At 42.9% G+C, this 16,001-nt stretch overlaps 1 protein-coding gene across 3 annotated transcripts in view; it reads left to right on the forward strand.

The window, feature by feature from the left end:
• The window catches only part of LOC134336477 (transient receptor potential cation channel subfamily V member 6-like), a 71,605-nt gene that overhangs the window by 38,328 nt on the left and 17,276 nt on the right, over positions 1 to 16,001 (forward strand). For all 3 annotated transcript variants that reach the window (XM_063030739.1, XM_063030740.1, XM_063030741.1), the window contains 5 exons: positions 1,599 to 1,685; positions 7,017 to 7,093; positions 12,486 to 12,651; positions 13,900 to 13,966; positions 14,857 to 15,125. In XM_063030739.1, coding sequence (XP_062886809.1) covers positions 1,599 to 1,685; positions 7,017 to 7,093; positions 12,486 to 12,651; positions 13,900 to 13,966; positions 14,857 to 15,125 — 666 coding nt within the window. The remainder of the gene's footprint in view (positions 1 to 1,598; positions 1,686 to 7,016; positions 7,094 to 12,485; positions 12,652 to 13,899; positions 13,967 to 14,856; positions 15,126 to 16,001) is intronic.

The raw sequence follows: 16,001 nt of genomic DNA on the forward strand, positions 1-16,001 counted from the left end.
ATTCAAGAAAGGGAGTAGAGATAGCCCAGGAAATTATAGACCAGTGAGTCTTACTTCAGTGGTTGGTAAGTTGATGGAAAAGATCCTGAGAGACAGGATTTATGAACATTTGGAGAGGCATAATATGATTAGGAATAGTCAGCATGGCTTTGTCAAAAGCAGGTCATGCCTTACGAGCCTGATTGAATTTTTTGAGGATGTGACTAAACATGTTGATGAAGATAGAGCAGTAGATGTCATGTATATGGATTTCAGCAAGGCATTTGATAAGGTACCCCATGCAAGTTTTATTGGGAAAGTAAGGAGGCATGGGATCCAAGAGGACCTTGCTTTGTGGATCCAGAATTGGCTTGCCCACAGAAGGCAAAGAGTGGTTGAGGTGGGTCATATTTTGCATGGAGGTCGGTGACCAGTGGTGTGCCTCAGAGATCTGTTCTGGGACCCCTTCTCTTCGTGATTTTTATAAATAACCTGGATGAGAAGTTGGAGGGATGTTTTAGTAAATTTGCTGATGACACAAAGGTTGGGGGTGTTGTGGATAGTTTGGAGGGCTGTCAGAGGTTACAGCGGGACATCGATAGGATGCAAAACTGGGCTGAGAAGTGGCAGATGGAGGTCAACCCAGATAAGTGTGATGTGGTTCATTTTGTTAGGTCAAATATGATGGCAGAACATAGTATTAATGATAAGACTCTTGACAGTGTGGAGGACCAGAGGGATTTTGGGATCCAAGTCCATAGGACATTCAAAGCTGCTGCGCAGTTTGACTCTGTGGTTAAGAAGGCATACGGTGCATTGGCCTTTATCAACCATGGGATTGAGTTCTAGAGCTGAGGGGTAATGTTACAGCTATTTAAAATCCTGGTCAGGCCCCATTTGGAGCACTGTGTTCAGTTCTGGTCACCTCACTACAGGAAGGATGTGGAAACTATAGAAAGGGTGCAGAGGAGATTGACAAGGATGTTGCCTGGATTGGGGAGCATGCCTTTTGAGAATAGGTTGAGTGAACATTTCTCCTTGGAGTGACGGAGGATGAGAGGTGACCTGATAGAGGTGTACAAGATGATGAGAGGCATTGATCATGTCAGAGGCTTTTTCCCAGGGCTGAAATGGCTAGCATGAGAGGGCACAGTTTTAAGGTGCTTGGAAGTAGGTACAGGGGGGATGTCAGGGGTACCTTTTTTACGCAGAGTGGTGCATGCGTGGAATGGACTGCCGGCGACGGTGGTGGAGGCGAATACAATAGGATCTTTTAAGAGACTCCTGGGGAGGTACATGGACCTTAGAAAAATAGAGGGCTATGGCCCTAATTAATTTCAAAAATAAGTACATGTTCAGCATGGCATCATGGGCCAAAGGGCCTGTATTGTGCTGCAGGTTTTCTATGTTTCAGTGTTTCTATCATCGAGAGACAGTGGTTTCAATAGCTGTGTGTAAAGGATTACAAATTTTGCCTGTAAATGCTTAATGTTCATAGTTTTTGTTCCTCTTCATCTCAGCTCATGAATTTACCGTTAGTATTTCAACAAAATGAATTCACAGTAATGTAAAACCCTGATTAGTAAAGCAATTTTTAATACTTTTGACTATTTTGGCAGGAAAGTTACCAGACTAATGAGGACTACTTGCGACTGCTGGGCGAGATTATCAGTGTGTTTGGAGCAACTGTCATCCTGCTGCTGGAAGTAAGGGATGCACCATATCCACAGTCTCCGGCTCACTGAGACAACATCATTGCTGCTTGTGAGCCAATTTCTCTGAAGCAATCAGCCAGAGGTTCATCGCAAAGTAGCGGTACCGCACCCCATTATTTACATGTTGATAGCTCTCCAACTCCAGCCAGGCAAAACTGATGATAGATGTCCAGAATTATGTCACAGTCGTGGCTCTTAGCTATTTCACAGAATTTCACAGAGGTTTTGCCTCGGTGTTGTGTCCACTTCAGCACAGCAGTGTTGTGGTCACTGTTCGTGTACGGGGATGATAAACCATAATGACTAGAAGAAAAGGTTCTTCTCCATCCTGTTACATATCTTTTTATTAAATTATAATTCTTAAATACAACCAATCAAAATATACAAGGAAAAATTAATTTGCATTAATTCCACCAAATTTAATTGTTGAGATTTAAAAATTATTAGCCTGGATTGATACAAAGGCTATGTATCAATTCACATTACAAAAATCTGACCTCCTCCCAATCCTAGCAACACACATCAAAGTTGCTGGTAAATGCAGCAGGCCAGGCAGCATCGCTAGGAAGAGGTACAGTCGACGTTTTGAGCTGAGACCCTTCATCAGGACTAACTGAAGGAAGAGCTAGTAAGAGATTTGAAAGTAGGGGGGAGGGGGAGATCCAAAATGATAGGAGAAGACAGGAGGGGGAGGGAAGGAGCCAAGAGCTGGACAGGTGATTGGCAAAAGGGATATGAGAGGATCATGGGACAGGAGGCCCAGGGAGAAAGAAAAGGGGGAGGGGGGGAAACCCAGAGGATGGGCAAGGGGTATAGTCAGAGGGACAGAGGGAGGAAAAAGGAGAGTGAGAGAAAGAATGTGTGTATATCAATAACGGATGGGGTACGAAGGGGAAGTGGGACATTAGCAGAAGTTAGAGAAGTCAATGTTCATGCCATCAGGTTGGAGGCTACGCAGACGGAATATAAGGTGTTGTTCCTCCAACCTGAGTGTGGCTTCATCTTTACAGTAGAGGAGGCTGTGGATAGACATGTCAGAATGGGAATGGGATGTGGAATTAAAATGTGTGGCCACTGGGAGATCCTGCTTTCTCTGGCGGACAGAGCATAGGTGTTCAGCAAAATGATCTCCCAGTCTGCGTCGGGTCTCGCCAATATATAGAAGGCCACATCGGGAGCACCGGACGCAGTATATCATCCCAGCCGACTCATACGTGAAGTGTCACCTCAGCTGGAAGGACTGTCTGGGGCCCTGAATGGTGGTAAGGGAGGAAGTGTAAGGGCATGTGTAGCACTTGTTCTGCTTACAGGGATAAGTGCCGGGAGGGATGGGGGGACAAATGGAGAAGGGAGTCGCGTAGGGAGCGATCCCTGCGGAAAGCAGAGAGAGGTGGGGAACAATTGTGGAACAGTCTATGTTCCGAACCTATTCTGGTATCTGTCCCCCACTTTTCCTTCGCTACATCGACGACTGCATTGGCGCTGCTTCCTGCACGCACGCTGAGCTCGTTGACTTTATTAACTTTGCCTCCAACTTTCACACTGCCCTCAAGTTTACCTGGTCCATTTCCGACACCTACCTCCCCTTTCTAGATCTTTCTGTCTCTATCTCTGGAGACAGCTTGTCTACTATAAGCTTACTGACTCTCACAGCTATCTGGACTATTCCTCTTCTCACCCTGTCTTTTGCAAAAATGCCATCCCCTTCTCGCAATTCCTCCGTCTCCGCTGCATCTGCTCTCAGGATGAGGCTTTTCATTCCAGGACGAGGGAGATGTCCTCCTTTTTTTAAAGAAAAGGGCTTCCCTTCCTCCACCATCAACTCTGCTCTCAAACGCATCTCCTCCATTTCACGCACATCTGCTCTCACTCCATCCTCCCGCCACCCCACTAGGAATAGGGTTCTCCTGGTCCTCACCTACCACCCCACCAGCCTCCGGGTCCAACATATTATTCTCCGTAACTTCCGCCACCTCCAATGGGATCCCACCACTAGGCACATCTCCCCCCCTCCCCCGTCTGCTTTCCGCAGGGATCGCTCCCTACGCGACTCCCTTGTCCATTCATCCCCCCCATCCCTCCCCACTGATCCTCCCTCCTGGCGCTTATCCTTGTAAGCGGAACAAGTGCTACACATGCCCTTACACTTTCTCCCTTACCACCATTCAGGGCCCCAGACAGTCCTTCCAGGTGAGGCGACACTTCACGTATGAGTCGGCTGGGGTGATATACTGCGTCCGGTGCTCCCAATGTGGCCTTTTATATATTGGTGAGACCCGACGCAGACTGGGAGATCATTTTACTGAACACCTACACTCTGTCCGCCAGAGAAAGCAGGATCTCCCAGTGGCCACACATTTTAATTCCACATCCAATTCCCATTCTGACATGTCTATCTACGGCCTCCTCTACTGTAAAGATGAAGCCACACTCAGGTTGGAGGAATGACACCTTACATTCCGTCTGGGTAGCCTCCAACCTGATGGCATGAACATTGACTTCTCTAATTTCCGCTAATGACCCACCTCCCCCCCGTACCCCATCCTTACACACACTCTTTCTCTCTCTCTCCTTTTTCTCCCTCTGTCCCTCTGACTATACCCCTTGCCCATCCTCTGGGTTTTTCCCCCTTTTCCTTCTCCCTGGGCCTCCTGTTCCATGATCCTCTCATATCCCTTTTGCCAATCATCTGTTCAGCTCTTGGCTCCATCCCTCCCCTTCCTATCTTCTCCTATCATTTTGGATCTCCCCCTCCCCCCCACTTTCAAATCTCTTACTAGCTCTTCCTTCAGTTAGTCCTGACGAAGGGTCTTGGCCCGAAGCGTCGACGGTACCTCTTCCTAGAGATGCTGCCTGGCCTGCTGCGTTCACCAGCAACTTTGATGTCCTTTGCTTGAATTACCAGCATCTGCAGAATTCCTCGTGTTTGCATCCACCCAATCCTATCTCATATTTGGTATTCAGTGATATCACCTCCTGGGCAATCTTTGTTGCAAATTGAATCTTATTGTTCTGGGAGAGGCCATTGATCTAGGGTAGATAGTTATTTTAGATCAGCTGTGTGCAGGGAGGGACTCCTGTATGAAGACGCCACTCTATCAAAGTCAAAGTTCAAAGTACATTTATTATCTCAGGTATCTAACCCTGAGATTCGTCTTCTCATTGACAGCCACGAAACAAAGAAAGGCTATGGGCGCGTTCAAAGAAAACATCTAACATGCAAAGCACAAATCATGCAAGCAACAAAAAATGAGAAAATAACACACAGAATGTTAAACATCAAAGTACAGAGTCTTGAAATAGTCCAGGAATGTTCAATTTAGTTTAGTTCAATTTTGCACTGTCCTTAGTAGGTGGCAGAGCCAGTCTGTCCCAATCAAAATCACACACAGTAGCAATAAAAAAGGAGTAACCAGAAATCTGAAACACATAAGACACAAACTGCAGAGCTTCTAAACTTGAAACTTGCACGAATATCAATCTCCATCACTTTTCACCACCACCAAATGCTTTTGTTCCCAGATTCTGATCCCCTCTTTTAAGGTGTAACCATTCCCCCAATTCCCAATCACAGCTCAATTCAACCATCATTAACTGCTAAACCTCTTACACAACCTCAAACCTTCACTGCACCAAAAGAAACAACATCACTCATGACTCGTCAGTAGCTAACTCTGCTTTCTGAGTCAGAGGTTAAGGCTTAAGGACCCAATGCATCATCTGTGATGTATCAGAGGTTATGAGAAAGCACTTGAATGAGGATCAGTGTAGTTAAGTGCTGTCAGTATGTTGAACTTGCGTCCAGAATTCAGTTCCACTGAATGGATAGAATTAAGTCCCAGCAGCGGCACACACAATACACAGCTTTAACAAAGATGTGTGTTCAGTGAAGCAATGGGTTAAATTTCATTTTTCTGGGCTTCCAGGTGGATGTGAAAGAACCCCTGGTATTGGGTCAGTTGTTGGGCATGTTCAAGGCAGAGGTTACCATGGAAATCAAGGCCTAAATAAATCAGACAAGAAAGAGTGTTTGAGTTAGTTGTATTGATGTGCTATCATTCAATGGTGGAAGACGATGCCCACTCCCACTCCTATGGGACACTATGCCATTTTTAAAGTTTGTATGATTCTGGTGATAAATTGTTCATCTTTGATATATAGTGTTTGTTTGCTATGATTTCTGGGTTTTAGTTTCTCAGATTTGATTCTATTAAGAAGGGTCTCTCTCTCTCCATCTTGCTTGCTGCTCCCGAGGGAAGGTCCCTTCATTCAAGTGGTCTCTCTGTCCCTCAATGCTGTCTGGGTGGGTCTGCGTTTTGTAGATTGGACTGTTTTTGTGCCTTTGTATTCTGTGTTTTCCCTTGTTCTTTCTTATTGCCATTTGCGTGATGTGTTTTCACTTTTTGCTCGTGGGGTGGGGTTGATGTTGTTGCCGCTTGCACGATTTGTTTTTCTTTTGTGCATAGTAGAGTGTTGATGTTTTTCTTTGAATGGGTTCCATGGTTTTCTTTGTTTCATGGCTGAATCTCAGGGTTGTATACCGCATACATACTCTGATAATAAATGGACTTTGAACTTCTAACTTTCCTTTGGCTCCAGCTGTCAAGGTTAATGCCACTCCTGGCACTTCAGTTTCTCGGCTGACACTCTAGTGCACCATTCAATCTTCTGAATTTAGTTCAGATTCCTGAGGCTGCAGACCACAGCTACAACAACACCCATTGATGTAGTGTCTTCATGATGAGGGGAAAGCCGCAGGATTCCCAGATGTTCAGTGAAGGCTGACACTTAACCATTCAATGTGTTGCTGACATTGGAACGTGCACACCGCTCCCCACAAAAGTTCAGCTCTCTGCAATCCATTGGGCTATAATCGACCGTACGTAGTAAAATTTACATCTGAGGGTTAATGAAAGAGATATTCTCTTTAAGTATGATTATATCAGATAAGACTCACCTTTGCATCGAGGTTCAATTAAAGATTATCCATTTTCCAATATTAATACCTTCGTGTAAGACTTCAGTCTGCAATTACAATAAAAGAAAATAACATTAAGTTTTAAGCAATAGCTTTATTCTCAAGAAATGCAAATGAGCAACAGGCACTGCTCTTCCCCTGCCCCACTGTGTTGGGCATATGCAGTAGTTGTGCCAGACGTACAGTCATCTGAAAGATGATGAAGGCCCTTCTTTCCCTGCCCCCTCTCCGAGTTCCGTTCCTGCCCCACTGGGAATTGATTTGTGTTGCTATTAGAAATGTGTATTTTTTTCATTTTAGTATTTCTTACTTCATTTGATAAATTGATTGTTCATTCTTAATAGGTTCATGATGTATTGAGATACGGACCAAAGAAATACTTTGGTAGAACTGTGCTGGGTGGGCCATTTCATGTCATCAAGTAAGTGTGAAAGGTTCTACCTACTTGCAGATCCCTCTTGCATTGCTGGAACTCCCACTGAATGGCAGGGACTTGGAGAACAGTCTGTGTGTCTGTTTGTCTCTTGTATTACATGCAAGATGGCACTGGAGATGGTGACTCGTTGTAAGAGGCTCCCTGCAGATTCACTCATACCTGCTATTATAATCATTTGACTGTTTTAAATCTAAATTCTCTGTCTCATTATTATTATTGTTTTACCTTGTTCTACCTTGTTGCAATGTGTAACGATTTGATCTGTATGAACAAGATTTCATCTGCAGGACAAGATTTTCACTGTATCTTGGTACGTGTAACAACAATAAACCAATTCTAATACAGTGTGGTTGGATAGGACATGCCTTTGTATGTGTGGGTGACACAGGAATATTAACATTTATCCACAGAGAGCAAGATCAAGTTAATGTATATATAGAACAGTACAGCACAGGAACAGTTGTACCAAATCAAATAAATTAGTAATCAAATGACCAACTAAAGTAATCTCTTCTGCCTACACCATGTCCATAACATTCCAATTTCCTCATATTCATATGCCTACATGAACATAGCTTAAAACTGTTGAATGTTTCTGCCTCTATCACCACCCCAGGCAGTGCATTCCAGGTACCCACCGCTCTCTGTCTTAAAAAAAATCGCCCCTTGCACCTCCTTTGAAATTACCCACATTCACCTTAAATGCATACCATCTGGTATTAGACATTTCAACCATGGGAAAAATATACTATCTGTCTACTCTATCTAATGTGAAGTGGGTCATTGAGCAATGTTTCAAACATTTTACCACACTAGTAATTGTAACTGACAAAATTTGCTGTGTCAAACCAGTGAAGTAGCACTACATTTTGTGTTGCCTGAGGCTGTAGAGTTTGGCTATGAAAGGTCTTGAGTTGGTTTAAATAGGATGGAGGCACAAGAAACTGCAGGTGCTGGAATGTGGAGTGAGAAACAAGCTGCTGGAGGAATTCAACAGGTTTGGCAGCATACGTGGAGGCAGAGGAATGGTCAACATTTTGGATTTCAGGCTGTACATCAGGACCCACCACACAGATGCTGCCTGACCCAGAGAGTTACCCTGTTATCCAGCAGCTCACCTCATTTTTGAGATTCTGAAGATTTACACAGCCAGTGCCTGTCACAGGTGGAGAAGAGCTGGGTAATGACATCACTTGGGGTGTCATGCTGATTTGACCATAAGGAGACGTAGGAGCAGAATTAGGCCACCTGACCCATTGAGTCTGCTCCGCCATTCAATCATGGCTGATCCTTTTTTTCTCCTCCTCCTCAACCCCAATTCCTGGCCTTCTCCCCGTAACCTTTGATGCCATGTCCAGTCAAGAACCTACCAATCTCTGCCTCAAATACACCCAACGACCTGGCCTCCACAGCTGCCAGTGGCAACAAATTCCACAAATTCACACCCTTCGGCTAAAGAAATTTCTCCACATCTCTGTTTCGAAAGCGTGCCCTTCTATCCTGAGGCTGTGCACGCTTGTTCTAGACGCTTCCACCATGGGAAACATCCTTACCACATATACTCTGTCTAGGTCTTTCAACATTTGAGATCCCCCCCTCATCCTTCTGAATTCCAACGAGTACAGACTCAGAGCCATCGAACATTCCTCATATTCCTGTAATCATCCTCTGGACCCTCTTCGCTGCCAGCACATCTTTTCTATGATGAGGGGCCCAAAGCTGTTCACAATACTCAAGGCGAGGTCTCACCAGTGCCTTATAAAGCTTCAGCATCACATTCTTGCTCTTGTATTCTAGACCTCTTGAAATAAATGCTAACATGGCATTTGACTTCCTCACCACCAACTCAACCTGCATGTTAACCTTCTGGTTGTTCTGCACAAGAACTCCCAAGTCCCTCTACATCTCAGATTCCTGGATTTTCTCCCCATTTAGAAAATAGACCGCACATTTATTTCTACTACCAAAGTGCATGACCATGCATTTTCCAACATTGTATTTCATTTGCCACTTTCTTGCCCATTCTTCTAGTCTGTCTAAGTCCTTCTGCATCCTACCTGTTTCCTCAATGCTATCCATCCCTCCACCAATCTTTGTATCATTTGCAAACTTGGCATCAAAGTCATCTATTCCATCATCTAAATAATTTATATACAGCATAAAAAGAAGCAGTCCCACAACAAGCCCTGCAGAACACCACTAGTCAATGGCAGCCAACCAGAAACGGATGCTTTTATTCCCACTTGCTGCCTCCTACCAATCAGCCAATGCTCTAACCAGCCCAGTAACTTTCCTGTGATACCATGGGCTCTTAACTTGGTAAGCAGCCTCATGTGTGGCACCTTGTCAAAGGCCTTCTGAAAGTCCAGGTGACTTATGTACCTTTAGGTCATTTAGCTTTTTGAGCACCTTCTCTCTTGTCACAGTAACTTCACCCGCTTCTCTTCTTTCACACACTACAACATCCGGCACACTGCTAGTGTCTTCCACAGTGAAGACTGATGCAAAATACTCATTTAGTTCATCAGCTATCTCCTTGTCCCCCATTATTACTTCATGCCTCATTTTCTAGCGGTCCCATATCCACTCTCACTTCTCTTTTATTTTTGACATACTTGAAAAAACTTTTACTACCCACTTTGATATTATTTGCTAGCTTGCTTTCATATTTCCTTTTTTCCCTTCTAAGGATTTTTTTAGTTTCTCTCTGTAGGTTTGTAAAAACTTCCCAATCTTCTATCTTCCCACTAATTTTTGCTTTGTTGTATGCCATTTCTTTTGCTTTTACAATACCTTTGACTTCTCTTGTCAACCATGGTTGTACTATTTTATCATTTGAGTATTTCCTCATTTTTGGAATACATTTGTCGTGTACCTTCCTCATTTTTCCCAGAAATGCATGCCATTTGATGTTGTCTTTGCCATTTTGGAGCTGGATGCCCCTAGTAACCAAATCAAAATCAGGTTTATTATCATTGAGAGTGGTGAACCTGTGGAATTCGTGCCACAGGTGGCTATGGTGGCCAATTCAGTGGGTGTATTTAAGGCAGAGGTTGATAGATTCTTGATTGGTCAGGGCATGAAGGGATATGGGGAGAAGGCAGGAGATTGGGGTTGATAGGGAAATGGATCAGCCATGATGAAATGGCGGAGCAGAGTCGATGGGCTAAATTGCCTAATTCTGCCCCTACAATCTTGTGGTCTTGTATGTTGTGAAGTTTGTTTTGTGGCAACAGTACAGTGCAGGACATAAAAATTACTTTCAGTTACGAAGTAAGTAAATACTGCAAAGGAGGAATAACGAGATAGTGTTCATGGACCATTCAGAAATCTGATGGCAGAGGTGATGAAGTTGTTCCTAAGACATTGAATGTGCAACTTCAGGCTCCTGTATCTGCATTGTGATGGTAGTAATGAGAAGAGGGTATGTCCCGGATGGCAAGGGTGCATAATGATAAATGCCACCTTCTTGAGAAACCAATTTTTGAAGAGGTCCTTGCTGATGGATTGGGTTTTGCCCATGATGGAGATAGAATACCTCCCCACCACCAGTGAAGGACTTGGCTCAACTAACCTGTCCAAGAGACAAGTTTCTTTCAGCGGGGCATTAGTCACCTCAGAGGGGGCTCATACAGAGGATATCAAGGGTAGGAGAAGCAGCACGGAGAATAAGAGGAGACAGGAAACTATTCTAAGCAAGACATTATTTTCACCCAGCCTGTTGAGGAGACAGCCCTTCTATTTGAACCTCAGTGTGACCTTAGTGAACATGTGTAACCTCAGCAATACCATGTCCTTGCAAACAACCTGCCACTGCCCCACCAGGGCCTCAGAGCAGGATACAGACTTCATTGCCAGTGGCTGCCAAGGCAGTTCTAATTTGCTTGGAGATCCCTCTTAGCTCAAGCATACTCTCACCTGTGTGCTGTACTTCATAATGTCTTTGATACCTTAAATAAATTGCCACAATGAGTTCCTGCTGTGTCTTGGTGTTCCTGCTCTTTAACTGGCACTGATTTGAAGCAGAGCAGGCAAGCTTTAACTGGTGTCAGTCATTCTCTATGCAGGCTATCTTCTCAGGAGTTATGTCTGAGACCATTGATGGTGGCACTCACTCCCCACGACAATTATGTAGGCAGATAGGCAGCATGACATTGGTGTTTTGGATTGCATAGTAGAAAAGGGCTTTTTCATGCACCACAATTCCTAACATTTTAAGGGACCAATCACTCTCTTTATTCACCTCTGTTATTGGAGTGTTGACCTGCTTGCCCTTTAATCTTGATTCCCCTTTTCTCTTATGTTTGAACATTCTTATTTCTCACTTTACTTTATTAGTGTTCACTTGTTGTCCCATTTTTCTTTCCATCACTTGTTTACCCTTCTTTGGTTTGTGTTGCCCACATTCACCTTCAGCTTATTTATTGGGATACAGCACAAAATAAGCCCTTCCGACCCTTCTGACCCTTCGAGTCGCGGTGCCCAACAGCCTGTGATTTAACCCTAACCTAATCATGGGCAATTTATATTGGCCAATTAACCTACCAACCAGGATGCTTTTGGACTGTGGGAGGAAACCCATGCAGTCACAGGGAGAAAATACAAACTCCTTACAGGAATTGAATCCAGGTCACTGGTACTGTAAATTACACTACCACGCCCCCACTTTTCTCTGCTTCTCACTGGCCAAGGAAGGGCTTTGCATTTTTCCGCTGTTGTGTGTCCCCTAACTGTGTAAGTCCTAGAAAGCTCAAGGATAAAATTTTTGAAGTTCCCTAACCAATATAGCGGGTTTGACTGTGTAATGGTGCACAGTGTGGCATTTTGAATGATTTGTTTCCAGGTTTTGTGCTACTCTAGATTATGCTACCATCTTTGCGCCATTCTGCATTATTGCAGTCAACACTGTATTTACTGTTGTGTTTAATATGGCCACATATACTGTTTACTTTGTGAGTTTCACACGAGGGATGTATATATGACAGAAGCTAATCTGAATTCGACAAACAAACTTATCTTTTCTGTAGGTAAATAAGAACTTAAGCTTTTAGAGCACTGAGGTTGGAAATCTCATGAGAGATTAAATTTGTTTGTTGCATTAATACCGACTTCATTTGAGAGTGTTCTATGTTGGTGAGGGGAAGGTGCAGGAACAAATGAAGTTCCTTGAAATAATTAGGAGTTAAATTTCCGAAAAGATGCTAAGACACCCACAAGCAATACATTTTCTACAGTATAGCTTGGTGTTGCTTTATGTCCTGCAAGGAATTTCTAAGCCACCACCTCACAGTTTCACTCTGCACCCAGTTTCATTGTGCTTCTGCCCTCTTTATTTTGCATTGCTGCCATATCTCTCCCTTATTTCTGTGCACCGCAGTATCTGCTATGGTGTCATGGTCCTGGCTGTGCTAGTGCTGCGGCTGACATCAATGCCTGGTGAGACTGTCCCTATGTCCTTCGCCCTCATCCTTGCCTGGTGTAACATGATGTACTTTGCTCGAGGCTTCCGTTTGACGGGACAATTCACCATTATGATCCAGAAGGTAAATGCTTTCAGTTAAAAAAATTTTATCGCTGTACATTTCAGATCATTTATGCTCTCTGGGAGCTGATTCTAATTTTTAAAAACATGAAGTACAATCAATACATAACAATTCAACAATGATATAATTTAATCCAAATTTGCCTTTAATTAATGAACAAATCAAACAAGCCTGTTACAATCTACATAAGTCAATGACTCAATAATAATTGTCTTGGATGCCTGAAAAATATAGTGATAAAATCATAGAGACATCCAAAGCAGAAACAAACCCTTTAAACCATAAGTCACTGCTGATTATTAAACCACTTTTACACTAGTTCCATCCTAACCCATTCTGTTCTCCATAAATTCCCATTCGCCACCATCTTCTTAATGTCCATTAGTGATAATAGTCTTGCTAATTAGAATCAGAATCAGGCTTTTTATCGTTGCATGGAAGTACAGTGCAAAGACATGAAATTATTGTAAATAACTGTACTGTGCAAATGGCTTAGGGACATATATAGCTAGCATCCCAAAGACTTTTGCACAGTACTGTATTTGTCAACTTGGAGCAGAAAGCGAGTTTGTAAAATTGGCAGGAGCAAAGGATATTGGGAATGGTGAAGGTGGAATGGGTGGAACACTGAAGGAAGGGTATGGGACAGGTGACAGAGACCCCAGGGGCACGGGTTGACATAGATGCAGATACCCCCAGCCCTGAGACACCAGGCAAGGTCATTTGATTCCAAACAATTGATTTATTGATCATTACAGAATGTCTCTGTAGTGCTTCCCACTCCCTGCCCTCTCCCTTCCCCTTTTCCCAAACATAAAAGTGTTTGTGAGTTCATGGACTGTTGTGAAATCGGATGACAGAGGGGAAGAAGCTTGTCCTGAATCATTGAGTATGGGTTTTCCACGCTGATGTCCAGATTGTGAAAAAAAATGGAAAAAAAAAACTAATTAAGTCAAGATCTGAACCATGCAATCCTATCTTTCTGTCTGTTTAACCTGTACAACTATCATTTGTCAGTTTGTCTGTCATACCTCCATCTCTACTGATGGAGCAAAGAAAGTAATCAGGCAATGGTAATAGGGTGACTGACCTCCCAGCCTTTACTGTTCGGTACCCATTAATAACTCTCCAGCATATCAGCTAAACACAGGCCCACAATTAGTCTAGGGAGATAAGTGTCTGGTCCCAATTGATGAATAGTACTGTGGGAAACCAACGTTTTTTTATAATGGTCTTTTTTCCCTCCAGATAATATTTGAGATTACACTGCCATTCCTTGTATTGATGCTCATTGTGCTCCTGGCTTTCACATTCAGTGAGTACTCACAGATATTTCCTATGTAACAGCAGCTTTGTACTCCCAGAGTAATTTACTAAAGTTCAAGAAGTCTGAAGATATTATAAGCATGATGAATCTCTGGATAAGCAATTCATTATGTTTGTTTTCTGTCCTTTTTTCATTTTCTCTCTCATCTTTCCTTTGTCTTTTTCTCCTTATTGTTCCAAGTCAAGTAGAAGTACAAGATCTACTCTCAGATTCAGAAAATAGGAATGAATTTGCAAAAACATTCTCCCTAGCTGGCAGCAGTAATAAGTGTGTGGAGTCACAGTAATGCATTCTACTCTGCCAAGCCGAGTGGGTTTTGGAGACAGAATAATATGGTTCATTTAATGAACTTGCACGTTTTCTCTTAGTTTCCACTAGACCAAATGTAGGGATTCGGCATTCCTTGTGGAAATTAATGACGTGTCTATTGCTCTTCATTCCTTTTCATTATTCTCTTCATTTCATCTTGTTATCTCCCATACTCCATCATTTTTATCTCTTTCTACGTCAGACTTTTTCTACTGATTTTTACTTTATATTTTCTATCTGTTGGATTCCCTGAAGTTGTCAGTTTGGATGCAAAGGCCCAATAATGGGAAATCTTCACAAATGTATCCTAACTACATTCACGTTACATATATTTTTCTTTGCCCCACATACAGCTTGGAAGTAAATTGGGGTTGTGCATTAGAGCCAGTGTAAAAATCTAAATGTTTTTTTAAAAAAAAGTGCATTTCCTCTCCTTTCCTTGAAACTCCATGATTACTTCGTACTACCCATCCTTTCCAATTCCCCTTGTTTCAGTTCATCTCACTTGCCTTGTTTGGTGCAGGTTCAGTACTACAGTGTCTTTGAGTGTATCCTTTGCCTTTCTCTAGGTACCCATCTATCATTCCAAGTCTTGGATCCTGCAAAGTGGGAATATTATGTGGATTTTAGCACTGTTCTTTTCACTATGTACCTCCTCTTTTTTGGGCTTGTCAACATGCCGCTCAACTGGGAAGTGATTTTGCCTGACATGGCAATGTTCCAATATGCGATGTACACCCTCCTTGCTTTTGCCATCATGGTCTTCCTTGTTATCCACATGATGAATGAACTGATTCGACGGATTGCAAGGGAGCGTGAAGACATTTGGAGAGCACAGGTACTTTCTTAAAGCATTCCTGAAGTAGTACCTTTGTTTAAGTCAATGTCCTCCTTACTTCAGTGTGGGGGCCCCCAGATGAGGGGGACTGGTGGTTATGCAGTGGTTAAAGCTCAGGAGCAATGTATTCCCATAATGACACAAAGTGAACCCAAATCTCTGAAGAACCTGTAAATCAAGGGACATCGAGGGTTAGACAGAGAAATACACTGTAAATTATAACAGGTTCAGAAAATAAGTGAATAATATACACAAAATGCTGGAAGAACTCAGCAAGTCAAGCAGCCTCTATGGAGGGATATAAACAGTTAAAACTTCTGGCTGAGACCTTTTAAGGCCTGAGTCCTGATGAAGAGTATTGACCCAAAATTTCAACTATTTATTCCCCTCCACGGCCTGACTTGTGGAGTTCCTCCAACATTGTGTGTGCATTGCTCAAGATTTCCAGCATCTGTAAGAATCTGTTATGTTTAAAACAAATGGGACAGATGAAGGAGAGAGGTTGTGGGGGAGGGGGTAAAGTTAATACCTTTAGTAAGATACACTTTCTGAGACGCCCTGTGTGCAGAGAAGGTAGAGTACTTGCTTGGAGAAGATAGTGATGCATCATCTGGTGCATCCATCCAAGCAACACAAGAATTCAATTTCATGACATATCAAGTTCACAACTCAGGATTTGTGTAACTAGAGGTTTTCAGGTGTGAATTCATTCTAGAATTTAGTTACCTATGTGGTTACATTGATCATTTAATTTCAATATTAATTCATCAATTCCACATGGTTAATTAGTGGTAGAAAAGTCACTTACAAGTGGTGGCTACAGTTTATGAGTTGATTGGCAAGAGCTGATTGCTAGTTAAATACTCTCAGTGGAGG

Source organism: Mobula hypostoma, chromosome 22 (genome assembly GCF_963921235.1).
Source record: "Mobula hypostoma chromosome 22, sMobHyp1.1, whole genome shotgun sequence".
NCBI lineage: Eukaryota > Metazoa > Chordata > Chondrichthyes > Myliobatiformes > Myliobatidae > Mobula > Mobula hypostoma.